Source organism: Musca domestica, unplaced genomic scaffold, assembly GCF_030504385.1.
Source record: "Musca domestica strain aabys unplaced genomic scaffold, Musca_domestica.polishedcontigs.V.1.1 9, whole genome shotgun sequence".
Classification (NCBI taxonomy): domain Eukaryota; kingdom Metazoa; phylum Arthropoda; class Insecta; order Diptera; family Muscidae; genus Musca; species Musca domestica.
The window spans coordinates 4112706-4136637 of record NW_026712435.1 but is presented as its reverse complement, the minus strand read 5'-3'; the positions used below and the strand labels follow the sequence as shown (position 1 = coordinate 4136637).

General features: G+C 32.8%; 1 protein-coding gene across 2 annotated transcripts in view; it reads right to left on the bottom strand.

Annotated features, from left to right (window-relative positions):
• LOC101891093 (uncharacterized) overlaps positions 1 to 23932 on the bottom strand; it is a 622803-nt gene that overhangs the window by 312884 nt on the left and 285987 nt on the right. For both annotated transcript variants that reach the window (XR_009344233.1, XM_059131841.1), the window contains exon 6: positions 8705 to 8891. Coding sequence is in view for 1 of the 2 variants with exons in the window: in XM_059131841.1 (XP_058987824.1) it covers positions 8705 to 8891 (187 nt within the window). In the remaining variant the exon portion in view is untranslated. The remainder of the gene's footprint in view (positions 1 to 8704; positions 8892 to 23932) is intronic.

The following is a 23932-nucleotide window of genomic DNA, read 5'->3' as shown; positions in this document are numbered from 1 at the left end:
CCTATATAAATAATTTTCTGGCACAGGAGGTAGAACCCATTATGAACCCCAAATAACGACTTATAATTTATTCTTTCTGAAGATGCAGTAAAATCACAAAATACTGAACATGGGGAATACGTACACTGATATAGCTTCCCATCACATGCCGTTTGGACTCTAGCGAGATTACAATAGATGGAGAGATGGACGAACGGAAATGGCTAAATTGACATAGAATTTTACACTGATCAAGAATATAAACACTTTGTTAGGTCTTAAATGATTATTTCGATGAGTTTTAAATGGAAATACAAACTTAAAAAAGACCTTGAAAGCAGTATTCTAAAAAAATAGTCGTGGTAATACAATGGAAGAGGTGACATAACACAGACCTACAAACTACTACAACACGATGAATTGTAATAGTAGCAAGGAGATAAGCACGGACACAAACAGCACCACAACAAATAATGTACAACATCCTGGATCCAAAAACCAATTAAATTAAGTACTCGTGAAAGTACCATTGGTTTTACACAAGAGACATTTTGGGAGCAGGAAAATCATCAATATTTGCATTATTAACACGCATACTTCCATATTTCGAAGCTGTAAGAAAATTTCCCATTTGCAACCATTTTGTAAATAGATATTTATATATAGACCAAAGCAGGCAGAAGAATTGTTTCTACAATATCGGGGACTATATTAAAACGTTAATTGATATAGCTCATCTTGCAAGATTCTAGCTTTCTCTCACACGCTGCTTTGACTGTAGCGTAATTGCAACGGATCATGCCATAGTATAGTGGAGGGTATAAAAATTAATAAAAGTTAAAAAGAAAGAAAACAATAATCTACAAAAATGTACTTTTCACAGTACTTTAAATAAGTCTCATTACACAGTGCTACAGAAAGATAAAATACACGGTGCTGCATAACAAGAGACGACAATAATTGCATTGACCGGCATTTTGTAATATCAACTTGACACACTTTTGAAGCTACTACTTTCCCTCTCCATAACACTTTGGAAGAAAATTTCCCATTCGAAGCCATTTTGTAGACAGAAATTTGCCTATAGGCCAATACGGACAAATTATTCTTTTCTATTTTTCTTCTATCAAACTTACCTTCCAACCTTGATTCCCATACCAAATTTTTAGTTCTATCTAATACCGAATATCGTGAGGTACCGTTATATGGGGGCTATATGAAAATGTGGACCTACATGGAACATTTACTTAACCTGCCTACTGGAAAAGAAAATATGTGTGCAAAATTTTAGCCATCTATCTCAATTCATTCGAAAGATAGCGTGATTACCACAGACAGACAGACAGACAGACATCTCTATATCGACTTAGAATTTTACGCTGATCAAGAATATATATACTTTGTTGGGTCTGACATGAGTATTTCGAGAGTTACAAACGGAATGACAAAGTTAATATACCCTCCATAGTATGGTGGAGGGCCTGTGACAGAAAATTGTCTATGCAACGGTACCTACCTATATACGGTATTTTGATGATTTTAGGTACATTATTCACCGTTTAGTTCAAGTTTCGAATTTGATTATAACAAACACGTCGTACAGACCCCAATATAACGGCTATTTTTAATGGATTCAATTTTTTGAAAAATTCTAAATGGTGGAGGGTATTCAATGTTCGGCCTGGCAGAACATACTGCTGTTTAACTTGTTAAAGTTAGGAGTTATCCCAACAAATCCTTCATTGCCTACGTTGGACTCATCACCATTGCATTTTATTTTATATGGTAGTCCGAGGTCTGATTCACATTCCAATGTGAATTTTATGTTCTTGTTGAACATGCAAAATGTGAATCAGATCTCCGACTACCATACCTTGACGCTATTGTACTAAGAAAAGGCAATTTTCTATTTCTAGTGGTATCAAAAACTGACGTCCTCAGGAAGGTTAATAAATTACCATTCCAAAAACCCACGTAGAATCAAGATAAATACAGCCGCTAACTTAATTCACCGAGTACTTAACATCAGCGACGATAAATTTCATTCCAATAATAATAAATTTCATTCCAACATAAAACATCAGCGACGATAAATTTCATTCCAATAATATTAATAAAATATATATAAATATACTTATATACCTTTTTTTCAGAACGTTTTTATACCCTCCAACATTCTATAGAGGGTATATTATCTTTGTTATTCCGTTTGTAACTCATCGAAATATGCATAATAGACCCTACAAAGTATATATATTCTGGATCAGCGTAATCACGATATCTTTCGAACGAATTGAGATAAAACGCTAAAATTACAGCCTATGACAAACATTTTTGTATGCAAGTCCAAGTCTTCGTATAGCCCCCATATAACGTAACTTTTGCGCCGTCCTTGAAACATCAACCGATGTTACAAAAACAGATGCATTATATATAAACAAATCCAGTGCAATCTCGATGGTTCTACGACCATCAATTGTTTTTTTTAATATATATATATATATATATATATATATATATACATATATATATATATATATATATATATATATATATATATATATATATATATCTGAAAATCAGAGTGACAATAGAGTCAAATATGGTTAATTGAGCCCAGGGAAACCCAGGACTCCAATAAATCTGAGACTTTATTAACTTCGGGTAATCATCGGGCCCAAGAATAAGCCCAACGTGACAGGCCTATTCCTTGGAGAGGCCTAGGAGCTTTTTCGGAGGGTATGTGACATGCCTAAACAATTGGAGCTGAAATGCTCCTGTACGACAAATCGTATTCTTTCGTGGACGACGTTTTAAGCTCCCGTAGAGGAGACGCCATGCCAGCGGTCCAGGCAGAGCCTTAGGGAGATGCAGACATCTCTGGTGCAATCTCCCGTAGAGGGGCGGCGATGCCGGCATCTGCGGTGGAATGGCCACATGTTGAGGCTAGGGGCACCTGAAGGGTATCACCTGCCTGTTGCGACGAAGATCCCGGGTTGAGTTGAAGCTTTGCCGTGCAATTCTCCCGTAGAGGAGAATCATAAGGTTGTAGTGACGGTGCAGATTCCCAAATGAATAATGGCATCTTCTACACCTCTCTCTTCATCCGATATAGGGATGTCCTCATCATAATAAGAAAGGGAAGCGGCTATCTGACTCTAATTTTCCATCTGTGAAAAAATTGGAGATGGCATGGTAGAGAGGTGAACATTTTAATCTTCGTCGGTCAAAATGACCAGCTTAACTACAGGTCGTCTTACGATACCGTTTTCCGTTTAAATATCAGCGACGCCAACGTGACCATCAATTCCCGGATAAACTTGGACAACGCGACCTAATTTCCACGCTGTAGGAAGTAAATGTTCCTGTCGAAGGACTGAATATCGCGTTGCGGAAATTTCTACTTGTAACGATGTTGGGGGCTATTTAAATATTCTTCTTTCCACCGAATGCAGAATTGTTGTGAGAGCGCTTTTAATTTTCTGTACCGGTTAACGATATCCAATGGAGATTCATTTATTATGGACTCCGGAGGAGCGAGGATCCTAGATCAGATAAGGAAATGCTCAGGTGTAAGGGCTACCGTAGTGTCAAGACTATCAGTCATGGGACAGAGCGAACGAGAATTTAAGCACGCCTTAATTTTTGTAAGCAATGTAGCAAATTCTTCAAACGTATATATAAAATATTTAGCCATTTTTATACCCTCCACCTTGGAAAGGAGCGTATATTAACATTGTCATTCCGTTTGTAACATCATTAAATATTCGTCGTAGACCCCATAAAGTATATATATTCATAATCAGCATAAAATTCAAAGTCGATTTAAGGATGTCCATCTGTCTGTCTGTTGAAATCACGATGCAGCCCACATTATTTGACGTAGAGTGCCAAAATTTAGCAGAGCAATTTGTATTGTGTCTAGGATGGTTGGTATTGAAAATGGTATATTCCCCACATAATGGTACCTCCCGATATTCGGTATTTTGATGATTTATCCCTCTTTTTACGGATTTGTCTGAATGGTATTTGTAGGTCATAACGTGTCCCAGTTCGTGTGGCAAAACATTGCGTGTATAGGTCTACGCTTTGGTATAGCCCCCATATAAAGGTGCATTCGATATTCGGTATTTTGATTATTTTTTCCACATTTTTGTCTAAAACTTGGTATTTGTTGGTCATAATGGGTTCCATCTACGGTGACGAAACATTGTATGTAAGGGTCCACGTTTTGGTATAGTACCCATATTACGTACCTACCGATTTTCGGTAATTTGATAATTATTCCCACATTTTTTCACGGATTTATCTGAAAATTGGTAGTTGTAGGTCATAATGGGCTCTAGCTCCTTTGGCGGAACATTGCATGTATAGGTCCACGATTTGGTATAGCCCCTATATAACGGTACCTCCCGATATTCGGCATTTTAATGGTTTGTGCAACATTTCTCCGCGGATTTGTCTAGAAATTGGTATTTGTTGTTCTTAATGGGTTCTAGCTGTTTTGGCGAAACACTGTATGTATAGGTCCACGTTTTTGTATAGCCCCATATTTTGGCACATTTTCCCATGAATATGTCTAAAATTGGTATATGTGGGTCATAATGGGCTCTAATGTTTCCTTTACCCTTAGGTGGAGGATATTAAAAGTTTGGCCCGGCCGAACTTAATGTGTTTTTATTACTCAAAATGCACAATTTTTCAGCTTGACAGTTTGTTTGCAGATTTAAAAGGTTGTACCTTTTATTCAAGTTTTTCATTTTTTGGAAAGAAAAATAGGAAAATAATTATATTTTTCTAGAGAAAGTCTTCAAAGTCATTCATTTTGAAGTTTATGGAGGAGGATATTAGTAAAAGCATTACACAATGGACACACAATTATTCCATCAACGCCTACATATGTCTAATACAGATAAAAAGTTTGTTATGGGCAAAATCAAACATTTATATCCAAATCATAAATTCCGATAAATTCCATGATCATCTCATGTCTCTGTTTGAGGAACATTTTTAGATACAGCAAGTTGTAAAGATTCGCTGACATGTTCTAAAATGATTTTTGAAGTTTTTAACTCAGTTTCCCAAAGTCCACCCACATGTGGAGCTCCAGCTGGGTTGAATCTCCATGTAAGCTCTTCATATGAAAACTTTGATCGTAGCTTATTACAAATTTCATCTAACGTCTGCTTAAATTCACATTCTACCTCCCGAGATGCACCAACGAAGTTAGTGCCATTGTCCGAGAAGATAGTCTTTTGACATCTAAGACAAGATATAAATCTATGAAATGCAGCTAGGAAGGTGGTGGTAGATAAGTCCGAGACTAGCTCTAAATGTACTTTCTCAGAAAAGCACATGAAGACACAGACATACCCCTTTGTAATTTTACAATTTACAACTGTGCTCTCCAGCGAATGCCCAGCGGTTTTGAACTACTAGCTTCCACGAAAGTGAGAAGGTTAGCATCGTATAGGTGATCGAAGGGAAGAGAATCTAAAATATCGCGGTTATTGGCTGTCCATTTATGAAGTTTAAACTTCGCGGAAGAAAGAGCACCAATAAGTTGGTCTCTTGATTTTTGCGCCGTCTCCAAATCGTGATACCCGGACAAGACGTCATCTACGTAGATGCACATCCGAAGGGTATGTGCAGCTAGCGGAAATTTTTTTCTTTGTCATCGGCCAATTGAAGAAAAGTCCGAATCGGCAGATAATGAGCACAGTTTATTTCGAAGGTTACCGTTTGAAGTTCAAAGTCTTGAACCGGTTTGTTGGGAGAATCCCGAAATAAAGTTCGTTGGAGAAGAGAGTTAAGAGGTCCGACATAGAGAATATCGTAAAGACTACTCCCATTGGAAGTCTTGTTTGAGGCATTGAAAACCACTCCCAATTTTGTTGTTTGTTTATCCGGATTAATAACCGAATGGCGAGAATGGTAGCAAACTGTAGAGCTTACTGATGAAGTCGAAACCTGTCGCATGTGGTCTAATTCTAAATATTTCCTGACCACCCCATGGTAAATGGTTTTTATTTGCGGTTTTCTTAGGAGTGAAGCATCATTTCGAAAGAATTGTCGTAAGCAATTGGTCCTAGAATTACGAAGTTGGCCTGCGAATTCAGGAATGATGGTTAGTGTGACAATATATCTGCCTGCTGAGTCCAGTCGAGTCGTTTTTTTGATTTCCTCACAAAATTTGTCCGAAGGACAAAATTGAAGAAATGTCTTGTTAAGATCTTCTTCCGGAAAGTTTATTGTGGTTGTTAAAACCGTAATGGTAGAATTGGGAATGGGATCAGTAATGATCCAGCCGAAAACTGTTCTTTGCGCCATTAAAGAACCTCTCTGTAAAATGATTCTGAGATATAAATCAGCGCCTAGTAGAAGGTCAACTGGTGTAGAATCGCAGAAGTTTTATCTGCCAAACGAATATTTGACAAACGGGAAATTATGTCACCACCTATTGAAATAGAGGGTAAATTACCGGAAATATTGGGAACCACTAGAGCTGGAATTTTAAAGAAAATTGATGAGTTGATAGGAGAACCTATGCATAATGAGCACAATTTTCTGGAAGTAGTGAAAACACGTTGGTTAACGCCAGAAATCGTAGCTTGGGTCGACGCAGTAGAAATACCAAGACGACGTTGCAAATTTTCAGTGATGAAAGACGCTTCAGAAGCTGGTTCGTTTAGGGCACGAGCAGGGTATGTGATGACTTTGTGAATTAGATTCACCATTGCAGTAGCTAAAACAACATTTTTGTTTAGCGAAATATGATACACTTGCCTATTGATAGAGTGGGATATACCTGGCGAAGTCGAGGGAATATTTGGATTCGCATTGTTGGATTAGTTAGAAGTTGATGGCGACAGAGTCGCTGCTGGTCTAGAATTTGTGTGATTTGACAATTGATGCGTTTGAACACTGAAAAACGACATTAAATGGATAATTTTTTGAACTCTGGACAAAAACGCAATGGATGGACCAATTTAGGACAGAGAACCCAAGATTTAAATGAAGAAGCGCTAGAAAACACAGACGATGTGGACTTTGTTAAGTGAGTCTGCATTTTTTTCTCAACCCTTTTTGATGAGTCAATACCACGAATGTCTCGGAGACAAGTAAGGTTCTGGATCCTTTCCGTCCCAAAGCTAGACCGCATGCTTAGGCAATCTTTGGATGCATATGAAGACTAATATGGGATCCCAGTCATTCGTAAAAACGTCATAGATCGCCATAGCCGAAATACATTCATTAAATGCTCGTTGTAAATTTTTCAAATTTTTCAAAGAGCAGTTTGGTTGTTAACCAAGATTCAGACGTTTTAAGTCCTGCCACGCTAAAGTGAAACTTGTGTGTGTCAGCGGAAACTTTGAAATAATGTCTTTTGCTTTCCCAGTAGTTTTCTTTATTAAATAGCAAATTTTTTTAATATTACTAAGTCATATTCATCTATATCACATGGTGGTAGATTCAGACTATGCATTACAATGTAATTTGAAGCGAAAACTTCAACTGACGGTCCTGTATGGCGCGATACGCCAGACAGAGATAAAAGTTCTGCATGAGGGGGAGAATCAACTCGAGGAGTGCTAGTCACATTAACCCATGAACATCTATACGGAAACATGTGAATTCGAACGGTGAGTACTATTCAAACTTTGAACCAACGAAGGATTAGAATTTTTCTGTAAGGCACGTAGTTGGTCCAATTTTCGATTTATTTAAGCAATGACGTTTACATATGCCTTATACGCAACGTCATATTTACTTTCTGCAGGTGTGATGTCTTCTCTTTCAGTATCTTCAGAAATTTGGAGATATGTAAGACGTTGTTCAAACATTTCCTTCACTTTTCTCCTCAATTCCCTTGCCTCAGAGGCCTTAACATCAAGGAAATATATGTCCATCTCTTCCTCTCGAAGAGAAGTAAAGTTGGCTTCAAATTTTACCAGAGCATCAGTTGCTCTGATAAAGAAATCAAGTGGAATTCAGCCAAATAGAAAAAATGAATTTGAAAGATCGGAAAATCAATATTTATTACCGACTGTAGGGTGCACGGACTGTAAGATGCACGCTACGGTTCAAAATAATAAATATTTTTCCAAAAAGAACAACAAAATTTAAAGAAATATTTAAAAACAAAAATAAAATATTAAATATATTTATTAATAATATATAATAATAACGAAAATTATTATTTAATACAGAAACAGTTAATTTCCAACAGTATCGTTAAAACTTTTAAGAAAACTTAAAATTTTTTGAAGAAAAGTATTTTATAATTTTGGCCAGAAGAGGCTTAAAAAACTATTTTTTTTTAAACACAGTGTGGGTGGTTACTGCCTACCTATTACAAAGTCACTCAACCACAAGCATACAGCACTAATATCCCAGCGGCACTTTTTTCAACCAATTGGGAAAATCGTTAGTTATAAATCCATTATTCTACAACTAACTACAAATTGGTTGAAAGGTCATTTGAATATCAACCAGTAGTGGTTGATCTCCAGATGACTTTTCAATCAATTTGTAGTTAGTTGTAGAATAATGCATTTATGAACTAACTAAAAGTTGCTTGCAAAATCATCTAGAAGCCAAACAATTTGAACGAAAAAACAGGCCTAAACAACAAAGATGGTTGGTTATATCAAACTACTTTGCAATAATTCGCATAATACAATTCCAAAAATACATATAAATTGGATAATAAATTCGAACTTACCTGTATTATGAAGAAATTCTTAAGGACAAGTTGAGATTTCGCAAAAATGTTTCTGTCTAGTGGTATGCAGGATAAAAATAGGGGGCATACATTGTCCCACTTAAGAGTTCCTTCAGTTAGATCTTGCTCAGTGTCAATAACTTCGAATCCGTTTTCTTTGAAAAGATGTTCCGCTGATTCCTTGTCTCTGAAATGTCATATTATGTGGACATTTAATATTGTGCTATATTTTATATAAATATTTAAATTACTGATAAATTTTGAAATTAATTATTTGAATTTGTATTATTACATTTATTAATTATATATTTTAGATTATTTTTCCGAGCAATCAAAACTTTGATAGGTTATATTAAATAATTATAATTTACAAAAAATCTTATTTTGATTACGTTTGTTAAGATTTGCGAGGACTAAAAAGGCAATGTATTTTCCATTAGGCGTATATTCTTGCGATGTCGGAATTCACAAAGAAACACAGATTATATTAGAATATGTGACAACCAATATATGAATTCCGATAAAATCAAAGCTGTCACCAATCTCTACACGTTTTGGTCTTTTCTCTTGTTACAGAGGAGATACAGTCAGGTTACTTATGTCATTGTAATGGATGGACAAACAAAAATAAGAAAAAAGTAAAAAAAAAAAAAATACCTAAAATAATGTGAGCTGCATCTTGATTTCAATAGACAGGCAGGCAGACAGACGAACATCGTTAAATCGACTTAGATTTATATGCTGACCATGAATACATATATTTCATGCGTCTCCGAGAAATATTTAAACGATGGAAATGTTTGAAAATTAAAAGAAAAAGTAACGCTAATTTAGGCCCGCCCGAACTATTGATACCCTCCACCATGAGGTAAAGAAAACTATTATAAATAAATGCATTGTTCTTCTATGTTCGAACAAGATCCATCCTCAACTGCAAATGGCAGTGACATCTCTTGAAGAATGAAATTAGGGTTTTCGTGAAGTGGCCGGTACCGTTATATTGGAGCTATAAAAAACGCTAGCCTACATAGAGAACTTTCTACTTCGAGTTACAAAATACCAAGTGTGCCGAAAATCATCAAAAGACCAAATATTGGGAGGTACCGAGATATAAGTACTAAAGGCCGCAGAACGTAGAACCTACTACACACACTCTAAGTAGCAGCACAATACCGAAAGTCGGGAGATACCACAAATTTAATTGGGTTATATGAAACAAGGACATACAAAGACTGCTTTACATGCTGCTATATATTTAAAAGTTGACCTATGTGGTCCATTTGCGACTCTGACCTGCCTACTGACAAACCATATTGTATTTGATTTTTACACTGTATTGTTAAAATTATTTTTATACCGTCAATACTACGTATCGTTATATTATATTGTCTTTTCAGTAGATTATCATTTTTATCATTGTATTATGACTCCGTTTCTAACTCATCGAAAGAATCAATTAAGACCCAACAAAGAACATATATTTTAGATCAGCATAACCCTGTTCGCCTCTCTGTTGCCCTCATATATCTCCCCATATGAATGTACCTCCCCATATTTGGTATCTTGAAGATTTTAGCTGCATTTTCAAAAGAAATAAATTAAAACTCGGTATTAAGTTTCATAATGGGATCTACTCCGATGGCAGAGCATTGTTATATAGGTGCAAGTCTTCCTATAGATTCCATATGACGATACTTAACCATATTCGGTGTTTTGATGGTTTTAGCTTCAGTTTAAAACGTAATGGTTTACAATTCGGTATTTACATTTCGTAATGGGTAGTACTGTAGCGGAATATTGTCTGTATAGTTACACGTATTCTTGAAGCCCTCAAACGGTTCTTATGACTTTAAATTTTCTTTCAAATGGATGTGTTTCAATTAATGTGTTTGTTATTCGGAAAGCGTACCATCCCCTGTAGTAGAAAATTGTCTGTGTAGGCCCATGTTGAAGCATAACCCCCATAAAACGGTACATCCCGATATTCGGTATTTTGAAGATTTAGATCACATAGAATTTGCAACGTCCCCATATATATATATATATATATATATATATATATATATATATATATATATATATATATATATATATATATATATATATATATATATATATATATATATATATATACATATATATATATATATAGATATATATATATATATATATATATATATGTTATTTTAAATCTGGATACAATGTTATTTTAATATATGGATTAAAGGTTTGTATGCGCCAATTGCAATTGTACTTACAAATAAGTATAATGGAAAACAGTTTAAAAATTGTCATTAAAAAATGAAAATTTATATATATTTATATATATATATATATATTTATATATATATATATATATATATATATATATATATATATATATATATATATATATATATATATATATATATATATGTGTTATTTTAAATCTGGATACAATGTTATTTTAATATCTGGATTAAAGGTTTGTATGCGCCAATTGCAATTGTACTTACCATTTAGTATAATGGAAAAGAGCTTAAAAATTTTCATTAAAAAATGAAATGTTATTTACTCCGGTAAAACAGTTTAAAAATATTCAATGAAATGATTTGCTATATTCTCTGGCTTAGAGAACGGCTGAGCTGATTATCGAAAATCGTTCCAATTCCAAATGGTCACGTGGCAGAAAATAATATATATATTAATATATATATAAATATATATATATATATATATATATATATATATATATATATATATATATATATATATATATATATATATTTATATATATATATATATATATATATATATATATATATATATATATATATATATATATATATATATATATATATACATATATATATATATATATATATATATATATATATATATATATATATATATACATATATTATTTCAGCCAGAGAATATAGCAAATCATTTCATTGAATATTTTTAAACTGTTTTACCGGAGTAAATAACATTTCATTTTTTAATGAAAATTTTTAAGCTGTTTTCCATTATACTAAATGGTAAGTACAATTGCAATTGGCGCATACAAACCTTTAATCCAGATATTAAAATAACATTGTATCCAGATTTAAAATAACACATATATATATATATCTATATATATGTGTATATATATATATATATATAGATATATATATATATATATATATATATATATATATATATATACATTTCATTTTTTAATGAAAATTTTTAAGCTGTTTTCCATTATACTAAATGGTAAGTACAATTGCAATTGGCGCATACAAACCTTTAATCCATATATTAAAATAACATTGTATCCAGATTTAAAATATATATATATATATATATATATATATATATATATATAACATGGGCCTACACAGACAATTTTCTACTACAGGGGATGGTACGCTTTCCGAATAACAAACACATTAATTGAAACACATCCATTTGAAAGAAAATTTAAAGTCATAAGAACCGTTTGAGGGCTTCAAGAATACGTGTAACTATACAGACAATATTCCGCTACAGTACTACCCATTACGAAATGTAAATACCGAATTGTAAACCATTACGTTTTAAACTGAAGCTAAAACCATCAAAACACCGAATATGGTTAAGTATCGTCATATGGAATCTATATGAAGACTTGCACCTATATAACAATGCTCTGCCATCGGAGTAGAACCCATTATGAAACTTCATACCGAGTTTTAATTTATTTCTTTTGAAAATGCAGCTAAAATCTTCAAGATACCAAATATGGGGAGGTACATTCATATGGGGAGATATATGAGGGCAACAGAGAGGCGAACAGGGTTATGCTGATCAAAAATATATGTTCTTTGTTGGGTCTTAATTGATTCTTTCGATGAGTTAGAAACGGAGTCATAATACAATGATAAAAATGATAATCTACTGAAAAGACAATATAATATAACGATACGTAGTATTGACGGTATAAAAATAATTTTAACAATACAGTGTAAAAATCAAATACAATATGGTTTGTCAGTAGGCAGGTCAGAGTCGCAAATGGACCACATAGGTCAACTTTTAAATATATAGCAGCATGTAAAGCAGTCTTTGTATGTCCTTGTTTCATATAACCCAAATAAATTTGTGGTATCTCCCGACTTTCGGTATTGTGCTGCTACTTAGAGTGTGTGTAGTAGGTTCTACGTTCTGCGGCCTTTAGTACTTATATCTCGGTACCTCCCAATATTTGGTCTTTTGATGATTTTCGGCACACTTGGTATTTTGTAACTCGAAGTAGAAAGTTCTCTATGTAGGCTAGCGTTTTTATAGCTCCAATATAACGGTACCGGCCACTTCACGAAAACCCTAATTTCATTCTTCAAGAGATGTCACTGCCATTTGCAGTTGAGGATGGATCTTGTTCGAACATAGAAGAACAATGCATTTATTTATAATAGTTTTCTTTACCTCATGGTGGAGGGTATCAATAGTTCGGGCGGGCCTAAATTAGCGTTACTTTTTCTTTTAATTTTCAAACATTTCCATCGTTTAAATATTTCTCGGAGACGCATGAAATATATGTATTCATGGTCAGCATATAAATCTAAGTCCGGATACAATGTTATTTTAATATATGGATTAAAGGTTTGTATGCGCCAATTGCAATTGTACTTACAAATAAGTATAATGGAAAACAGTTTAAAAATTGTCATTAAAAAATGAAATTTTATATATATATATATACTAGCTGGCCCGGTCCGCGTTGCCGGCCCGTAATTTTAGTCTTTAATGCTTATTATATCCCCCACCTTGGAAAGGAGGGTATATTAACTTTTTCATTCCGTTTGTAACATCCCTAAATGTTCGTCATAGACTCCGTCTGTATGTCTGTTTATTTAAATTACGATACAGTCCACATTGTTTGACGTAGAGCTTCAAAATTTAGCAGAACAATTTGTACTGTGTATAGGATGGTTGGTATTGAAAATGGTCCACGTTTTGGTATAGTCCCCATATAACGGTACCTCTCGAAATTCGTTATTTTGACGATTTTTGTCACATTTCTCCTCGGATTTGTCCGCGTTGCCGGCCCGTAGTTTTAGTCTTTAATGCAAATTTAGCATAGCATAATATTTCACAAATCTAGCTCATAAAGGTGAACAAATTTTAATATAAATATTGATTCGACTAATCAAAATAATTTCTGAATAGTCAAAGTTAATTACGCTTTTACACCCATTACCATAGCACCTCAAATTGCGCATTAGAGTCCTCAAAAAGTCTATGTTCTTGTTCATAGTAAAATTCAATGACGATTAAACAATACCCGCGTTGTTGTCCGCCAATCGGTAAACATCACTATAGATCGGCGGGCCTGGGGACTATATGGGGACTGTACCAAAATATTTACGTATGTTGACATTTTTCTGTAAGACGGTTCTCTACTCACAAAGTAGCCTAAATACAGCAAATAATGGCCAAATCAGTTGAAAAACGTGGCCAAGACCACGGTCACAGCTGAAATCAGGGATACATTTATATAAGGGTTATAACAAAACGTGGCCCAACCAATATTCTCTTGGGGGTTACAAATTCAATAAAAAACAAAATTTTCTTTTCTGACCACCAATTAGATGTGAAAGTGGACTTGGAGATACTCCAATGTAGGGACTTTACTTAAATAAATTCCTGTGTGGCAATTATCTGTATGATGGTTCCCTACCCCAGGGTAGCATAAATACAATTTTTAGCCAAATCAATTAATGAATATGGTCAAAACCAAAATGGGCCCTACTCTGAAAATTTCAAACTTTATGCGAAGAGGTTTTCTACCTCCTTAGAAACAAATATGCCAAATAATGTCCAAAATATTAAAAAAGTGACCAAGACACCAAAAAAACTTAAATCATACGATGGTTATATAAATATGAAATCGGGTTGTACCCTTATCCGTGAGTTATGATCGATGTCATGACCTGCAAAAGCGATTAAAGGTATCTCGAATGTTTGGGAAGAATTTCTGGAAGGATAGAAATTCTTTTCTTACTAAGAGACACTCTACTATTTTCCACCCTTTATATTTGGTATTTTTCTGATTGTACATTGGACGGATTATTGAGACAGGAAAGAAGTAGTTCCACGCTTTGAAATGAGCCCCATTAGGGTTTTTCGGTAATTTTCGTTTGTTCAAATGTGTTCGCATCTTCCAGCTGAACCACGATGTCGGCCCTGGAGTTGAAAGGTAGATGTCAGTTAACATCGTATTTCCCACTTATTTAATTTTTTGGTGAAAATTTGTATATAGTGAAAAATTATTTTTTATTTTGTTCACAAAAAATTTACTGAATTCAATTAGATAATACAAATTGAAAAAAAAAATTGACAAAAGAAGAATAACACATTCAAAAAATCTTCAACTTGTTCGCTGATTTTTTACAGAAAATGTTTAAAGATCCTTATATAGTTTGTCAATAGAATGTACTTCTATTTTAAAATTCGATTCCATTAAATTATTTCGACATCATCTATTCCGTTTCGCCACCACATAATTCGGTACTACACTTCCATGTAACTCGACATCAATTTCATTTCTCAAGAAATCAAGTCAATTAAATAAATTGGTATTAATATTTGAAATCAAAAAAAAAAAAAATAAAAAAATAAAAAAAACACTACAAATGTACATTAGAAAAAAGTAAGTCAAAATGGAAAAACATTATGCAAAATAAAACATTACTATTGTACATTTCAAAAGTCAAAATGAAAATGTTAATATAACACATTTTTACGCGATTTTTTTGGATATTATCCTTTTCGGAGAGGAGACAATTCCGAATTTGTATGAATCGTTAAAATTAGTCCAGCGGTTCTTAAGTTATAAGCGTAGTAACTAACACAACTTTCTTTTATATATATAGATATATATATATATATATATATATATATATATATATATATATATATATATATATATTTATATTTATATATATATATATATAAAATTTCATTTTTTAATGACAATTTTTAAACTGTTTTCCATTATACTTACTTGTAAGTACAATATATATATATATATATATATATATATATATATATATATATATATATATATATATGTACACATATATTTAGATATATATATATATGTGTTATTTTAAATCTGGATACAATGTTATTTTAATATCTGGATTAAAGGTTTGTATGCGCCAATTGCAATTGTACTTACCATTTAGTATAATGGAAAACAGCTTAAAAATTTTCATTAAAAAATGAAATGTTATTTACTCCGGTAAAACAGTTTAAAAATATTCAATGAAATGATTTGCTATATTCTCTGGCTGAAATAATATATGTACATTGTTTCAAGTTTCCCAAGATACTCCAAACACCCCAACTAGAGAACGGCTGAGCTGATTATCGAAAATCGTTCCAATTCCAAATGGTCACGTGGCAGAAAATAATATATATATTAATCTATATATATATATATATATATCTATATATATAAATGTAAGTTGTGTTAGTTACTACGCTTATAACTTAAGAACAGCTGGACTAATTTTAACGATTCACACAAATTCGGAGTTGTCTCCTCTCCGAAAAGGATAATATCCAGAAAAATCGCGTAAAAATGTGATATATTAACATTTTCATTTTGACTTTTCAAATGTACAATAGTAATGTTTTATTTTGTATGATTTTTTTCCATTTTGACTTACTTTTTTCTAATGTACATTTGTAGTGTTTTTTATATTTTATTTGATGGCGGGTTACATGGAAGCGTAGTACCGAATTATATGGTGGCGAAACGGAATAGATGATATCGAAATAATTTAACGCGGTCACACCAAAAGAAAGATAATTATTAATTAAAAAATAATTACTTTGTCAAAATCGCTAAAAAAAAATCACGGAAAAGAGATCTCATTGCAAAAATTCTCAAATCGGGAAAAAATCGAAAAAATTTTCAGTGGAATCGAATTTTAAAATGATAGTAAGGGTCTTTAAACATTTGCTGTAATAAATCAGCGAACAGGTTGAAGATTTTTTCAATTTGTTATTCTTCTTTTGTCATTTTTTTTCAATTTGTATTATCATATTGAATTCAATGGATTTTTTATGAACAAAATAAAGAATAATTTTTCACTATATACAATTTTTCACCAAAAAAAAAAAAAAATGAAATAAGTGCGAAATACGATGTTAACTGACATCTAATTTTCGATTACAGGGCCGACATCGTGGTTCAGATGGAAGATGCGAACACATTTAAACAAACAAAAGTGACCGAAAAGGCCTTATGAGGCTCATTTCAAAGCGTGGACCTACTTCTTTCATGTGACAATAATCCGTCCAATGCAAAATTCTTTGGGAGTACAATCAGTAAAATACCAAATATAAAGGGTGGAAAATAGTAGAGCGAATGAGACTCTTAGTAAGAAAAGGATTTCTATCCTTCCAGAAATTCTTCACAAACATTCAAGATACCTTAAACCACTTTTGCAGGTCATGATATCGATCATAACTCACGATAAGGGTACATCCCGATTTCATATTTATATAACCATCATATGATTTAAGCTATTTTTGGGGTCTTGGCCACTTTTTTCATTGCTTGGCCCATATTTGGCATCATTGTCTCTAAGGGGTTAGGGAACCATCATACAGATAATTGCCACATAGGAATTTATTTAAGTAAAGTCCCCACATTGGAGTATACCCAAGTCCACTTTCACATATAATGAGTGGTCAGAAAATAAAATTTTGTATTCTATTGGATTTGTAACCCCCAAGACAATATTGGTTGGAAACGTATATTTGGGATATACATCTATATGAAATAAATTGTGGAAACATGAACAAATTACAAATATATGAAATTAGCACGGGACCGAATATTTGTTGAATCGTCATTGAATTATACTATGATGAAAAATATGGTGGATAAAACTATTTTTACTCATTTAAATCACGCGAAATTTTTTTCAGTTGTTGTTGTTCTGCTATATTTTTGATTTGGTCTCTATTTTTCATATTGGATTATAAGGGCTAGAAGAATGTTTTCAATATAGGTCGATGTCTCGGAGTAGTGCCCATATAAAAGTACCTCCTGATTTTACCATATTTCAAAGGATTTGGCTAAAAATGTGTATTTGGGGGTGAAAATCTTACACAAAAATTTGAACATATCTACAAATTTTAGGATTTTTTTTCCATATAATAGTACCCCCTCAAGTCCACTTTTTGGCGGACAAACAGACCGACATGGTTAGAGGGACTTATAAGAACTCTAATGGACAATCTGAGGTGCTAATGGCTTTAAAAAAGTAATTTACTTTGGCTATTCTTAATTCATTCAACCCTCAATTATGAGGTGTACAAAATACAGTAAATTCCAAATTACTGCTCATTTGAATGGAAAATTATGCTACGATTTTTACCATACTAAAAATTAATTTGATCCCTTACATGGGGATAAGATTGATATATACATTTTAATAGATTTGTATAGCACATCCACACCTTTGAAGTCCACGGTTTAAATATTGAAGCCCACGGCTTAAATATGGGTACAGGTATTTAAAAAGCCTTTTAATCGACCAGTACGCGAACACTTATATCATTCATATCTTTGAATAATTATGCTTTGACAAATATGCATAATAGACAAAAACTACGGGCCGGCAACGCGGACCGGGCCAGCTAGTATATATATATATATATATATATATATATATATATATATATATATATATATATCCGCGTTGTCAGCTCAGCCGGGGTAGAGAACCTCTTCGCATAAACTTTTAAATTTTCAGAGTAGGGCCCATTTTGGTCTTGACCACATTCATCAATTAATTTGGCTAAAAATTGCATTTATGCTACCCTGGGGTAGGGAACCATCATACGGATAATTGCGCCCACATTGGAGTATCCCCAACTGCACTTTCACATCTAATGTCTGGTCAGAAAAGAAAATGTTGTATTCTATTGAATTTGTAACCCCCAAGAGAATATTGGTTGGGCTACGTTTTGGTATAACCCTCATATGAATGTATCCCCGATTTCAGTTATGACCGTGGTCTTGACCACATTTTCCAATCGATTTTGCTGTATTTAGGCTGCTTTGTGAGTAGAGAACCATCTTACAGAAAAATATCAACATAGGTAAAAATTTTGGTACAGTCCCCATATAGTCCCCAGGGCCGCCGATCTATAGTGATTTTTACCGATTGACAGACAACAACATGGGCATTGTTGATTCGTCATTGAATTTTACTATGAACAAAAACATAGACTTCTTGGGGACTCTAAAGCGCAATCTGAGGTGCTATGGTAATGGGTGTAAAAGCGTAATATTCTATTAAACTATAATCTATATATATAAATGTAAGTTGTGTTAGTTACTACGCTTATAACTTAAGAACAGCTGGACTGATTTTAACGATTCACACAAATTCGGAGTTGTCTCCTCTCCGAAAAGGATAATATCCAGAAAAATCGCGTAAAAATGTGATATATTAACATTTTCATTTTGACTTTTCAAATGTACAATAGTAATGTTTTATTTTGTATGATTTTTTTCCATTTTGACTTACTTTTTTCTAATGTACATTTGTAGTGTTTTTTATATTTTATTTGATGGCGGGTTACATGGAAGCGTAGTACCGAATTATATGGTGGCGAAACGGAATAGATGATATCGAAATAATTTAACGCGGTCACACCAAAAGAAAGATAATTATTAATTAAAAAATAATTACTTTGTCAAAATCGCTAAAAAAATCACGGAAAAGAGATCTCATTGCAAAAATTCTCAAATCGGGAAAAAATCGAAAAAATTTTCAGTGGAATCGAATTTTAAAATGATAGTAAGGGTCTTTAAACATTTGCTGTAATAAATCAGCGAACAGGTTGAAGATTTTTTCAATTTGTTATTCTTCTTTTGTCATTTTTTTTCAATTTGTATTATCATATTGAATTCAATGGATTTTTTATGAACAAAATAAAGAATAATTTTTCACTATACACAATTTTTCACCAAAAAAAAAAAAAAAATGAAATAAGTGCGAAATACGATGTTAACTGACATCTAATTTTCGATTACAGGGCCGACATCGTGGTTCAGATGGAAGATGCGAACACATTTAAACAAACAAAAGTGACCGAAAAGGCCTTATGAGGCTCATTTCAAAGCGTGGACCTACTTCTTTCATGTGACAATAATCCGTCCAATGCAAAATTCTTTGGGAGTACAATCAGTAAAATACCAAATATAAAGGGTGGAGAATAGTAGAGCGAATGAGACTCTTAGTAAGAAAAGGATTTCTATCCTTCCAGAAATTCTTCACAAACATTCAAGATACCTTAAACCACTTTTGCAGGTCATGATATCGATCATAACTCACGATAAGGGTACATCCCGATTTCATATTTATATAACCATCATATGATTTAAGCTATTTTTGGGGTCTTGGCCACTTTTTTCATTGCTTGGCCCATATTTGGCATCATTGTCTCTAAGGGGTTAGGGAACCATCATACAGATAATTGCCACATAGGAATTTATTTAAGTAAAGTCCCCACATTGGAGTATACCCAAGTCCACTTTCACATATAATGTGTGGTCAGAAAATAAAATTTTGTATTCTATTGGATTTGTAACCCCCAAGACAATATTGGTTGGAAACGTATATTTGGGATATACATCTATATGAAATAAATTGTGGAAACATGAACAAATTACAAATATATGAAATTAGCACGGGACCGAATATTTGTTGAATCGTCATTGAATTATACTATGATGAAAAATATGGTGGATAAAACTATTTTTACTCATTTAAATCACGCGAAATTTTTTTCAGTTGTTGTTGTTCTGCTATATTTTTGATTTGGTCTCTATTTTTCATATTGGATTATAAGGGCTAGAAGAATGTTTTCAATATAGGTCGATGTCTCGGAGTAGTGCCCATATAAAAGTACCTCCTGATTTTACCATATTTCAAAGGATTTGGCTAAAAATGTGTATTTGGGGGTGAAAATCTTACACAAAAATTTGAACATATCTACAAATTTTAGGATTTTTTTTTTTCCATATAATAGTACCCCCTCAAGTCCACTTTTTGGCGGACAAACAGACCGACATGGTTAGAGGGACTTATAAGAACTCTAATGGACAATCTGAGGTGCTAATGGCTTTAAAAAAGTAATTTACTTTGGCTATTCTTAATTCATTCAACCCTCAATTATGAGGTGTACAAAATACAGTAAATTCCAAATTACTGCTCATTTGAATGGAAAATTATGCTACGATTTTTACCATACTAAAAATTAATTTGATCCCTTACATGGGGATAAGATTGATATATACATTTTAATAGATTTGTATAGCACATCCACACCTTTGAAGTCCACGGTTTAAATATTGAAGCCCACGGCTTAAATATGGGTACAGGTATTTAAAAAGCCTTTTAATCGACCAGTACGCGAACACTTATATCATTCATATCTTTGAATAATTATGCTTTGACAAATATGCATAATAGACAAAAACTACGGGCCGGCAACGCGGACCGGGCCAGCTAGTATATATATATATATATATATATATATATATATATATATATATATATATATATACTAAATACTACTATATATATATATATATATATATATATATATATATAGTCTACACATATATATATATATATATATATATATATATATATATATATATATATATATATACACATATATATATATATTATTCTTTTCTGCCACGTGACCATTTGGAATTGGAACGATTTTCGATAATCAGCTCAGCCGGGGTAGAGAACCTCTTCGCATAAACTTTTAAATTTTCAGAGTAGGGCCCATTTTGGTCTTGACCACATTCATCAATTAATTTGGCTAAACATTGCATTTATGCTACCCTGGGGTAGGGAACCATCATACGGATAATTGCGCCCACATTGGAGTATCCCCAACTGCACTTTCACATCTAATGTGTGGTCAGAAAAGAAAATGTTGTATTCTATTGAATTTGTAACCCCCAAGAGAATATTGGTTGGGCTACGTTTTGGTATAACCCTCATATGAATGTATCCCCGATTTCAGTTATGACCGTGGTCTTGACCACATTTTCCAATCGATTTTGCTGTATTTAGGCTGCTTTGTGAGTAGAGAACCATCTTACAGAAAAATATCAACATAGGTAAAAATTTTGGTACAGTCCCCATATAGTCCGCAGGGCCGCCGATCTATAGTGATTTTTACCGATTGACAGACAACAACATGGGCATTGTTGATTCGTCATTGAATTTTACTATGAACAAAAACATAGACTTCTTGGGGACTCTAAAGCGCAATCTGAGGTGCTATGGTAATGGGTGTAAAAGCGTAATATTCTATTAAACTATAATATTCTATATAAACTATTCAGAAATTATTTAGCCCTTCTTCCATAGGTATTTATTTCTATTTTGTCGGATAAATATTTATGTTAAAATTTGTTCACCTTTATGAGCCAGATTTGTGAAATATTATACCTACAAAAATACAAAATTTGCATTAAAAACTAAAACTACGGCCGGCAACGCGGACTGGGCCAGCTAGTAAAATATAAAAAACACTACAAATGTACACTAGAAAAAAGTAAGTAAAAAAAATAATCTATATATATAAATGTAAGTTGTGTTAGTTACTACGCTTATAACTTAAGAACAGCTGGACTAATTTTAACGATTCACACAAATTCGGAGTTGTCTCCTCTCCGAAAAGGATAATATCCAGAAAAATCGCGTAAAAATGTGATATATTAACATTTTCATTTTGACTTTTCAAATGTACAATAGTAATGTTTTATTTTGTATGATTTTTTTCCATTTTGACTTACTTTTTTCTAATGTACATTTGTAGTGTTTTTTATATTTTATTTGATGGCGGGTTACATGGAAGCGTAGTACCGAATTATATGGTGGCGAAACGGAATAGATGATATCGAAATAATTTAACGCGGTCACACCAAAAGAAAGATAATTATTAATTAAAAAATAATTACTTTGTCAAAATCGCTAAAAAAAAATCACGGAAAAGAGATCTCATTGCAAAAATTCTCAAATCGGGAAAAAATCGAAAAAAATTTCAGTGGAATCGAATTTTAAAATGATAGTAAGGGTCTTTAAACATTTGCTGTAATAAATCAGCGAACAGGTTGAAGATTTTTTCAATTTGTTATTCTTCTTTTGTCATTTTTTTTCAATTTGTATTATCATATTGAATTCAATGGATTTTTTATGAACAAAATAAAGAATAATTTTTCACTATATACAATTTTTCACCAAAAAAAAAAAAAAAATGAAATAAGTGCGAAATACGATGTTAACTGACATCTAATTTTCGATTACAGGGCCGACATCGTGGTTCAGATGGAAGATGCGAACACATTTAAACAAACAAAAGTGACCGAAAAGGCCTTATGAGGCTCATTTCAAAGCGTGGACCTACTTCTTTCATGTGACAATAATCCGTCCAATGCAAAATTCTTTGGGAGTACAATCAGTAAAATACCAAATATAAAGGGTGGAAAATAGTAGAGCGAATGAGACTCTTAGTAAGAAAAGGATTTCTATCCTTCCAGAAATTCTTCACAAACATTCAAGATACCTTAAACCACTTTTGCAGGTCATGATATCGATCATAACTCACGATAAGGGTACATCCCGATTTCATATTTATATAACCATCATATGATTTAAGCTATTTTTGGGGTCTTGGCCACTTTTTTCATTGCTTGGCCCATATTTGGCATCATTGTCTCTAAGGGGTTAGGGAACCATCATACAGATAATTGCCACATAGGAATTTATTTAAGTAAAGTCCCCACATTGGAGTATACCCAAGTCCACTTTCACATATAATGTGTGGTCAGAAAATAAAATTTTGTATTCTATTGGATTTGTAACCCCCAAGACAATATTGGTTGGAAACGTATATTTGGGATATACATCTATATGAAATAAATTGTGGAAACATGAACAAATTACAAATATATGAAATTAGCACGGGACCGAATATTTGTTGAATCGTCATTGAATTATACTATGATGAAAAATATGGTGGATAAAACTATTTTTACTCATTTAAATCACGCGAAATTTTTTTCAGTTGTTGTTGTTCTGATATATATTTTTGATTTGGTCTCTATTTTTCATATTGGATTATAAGGGCTAGAAGAATGTTTTCAATATAGGTCGATGTCTC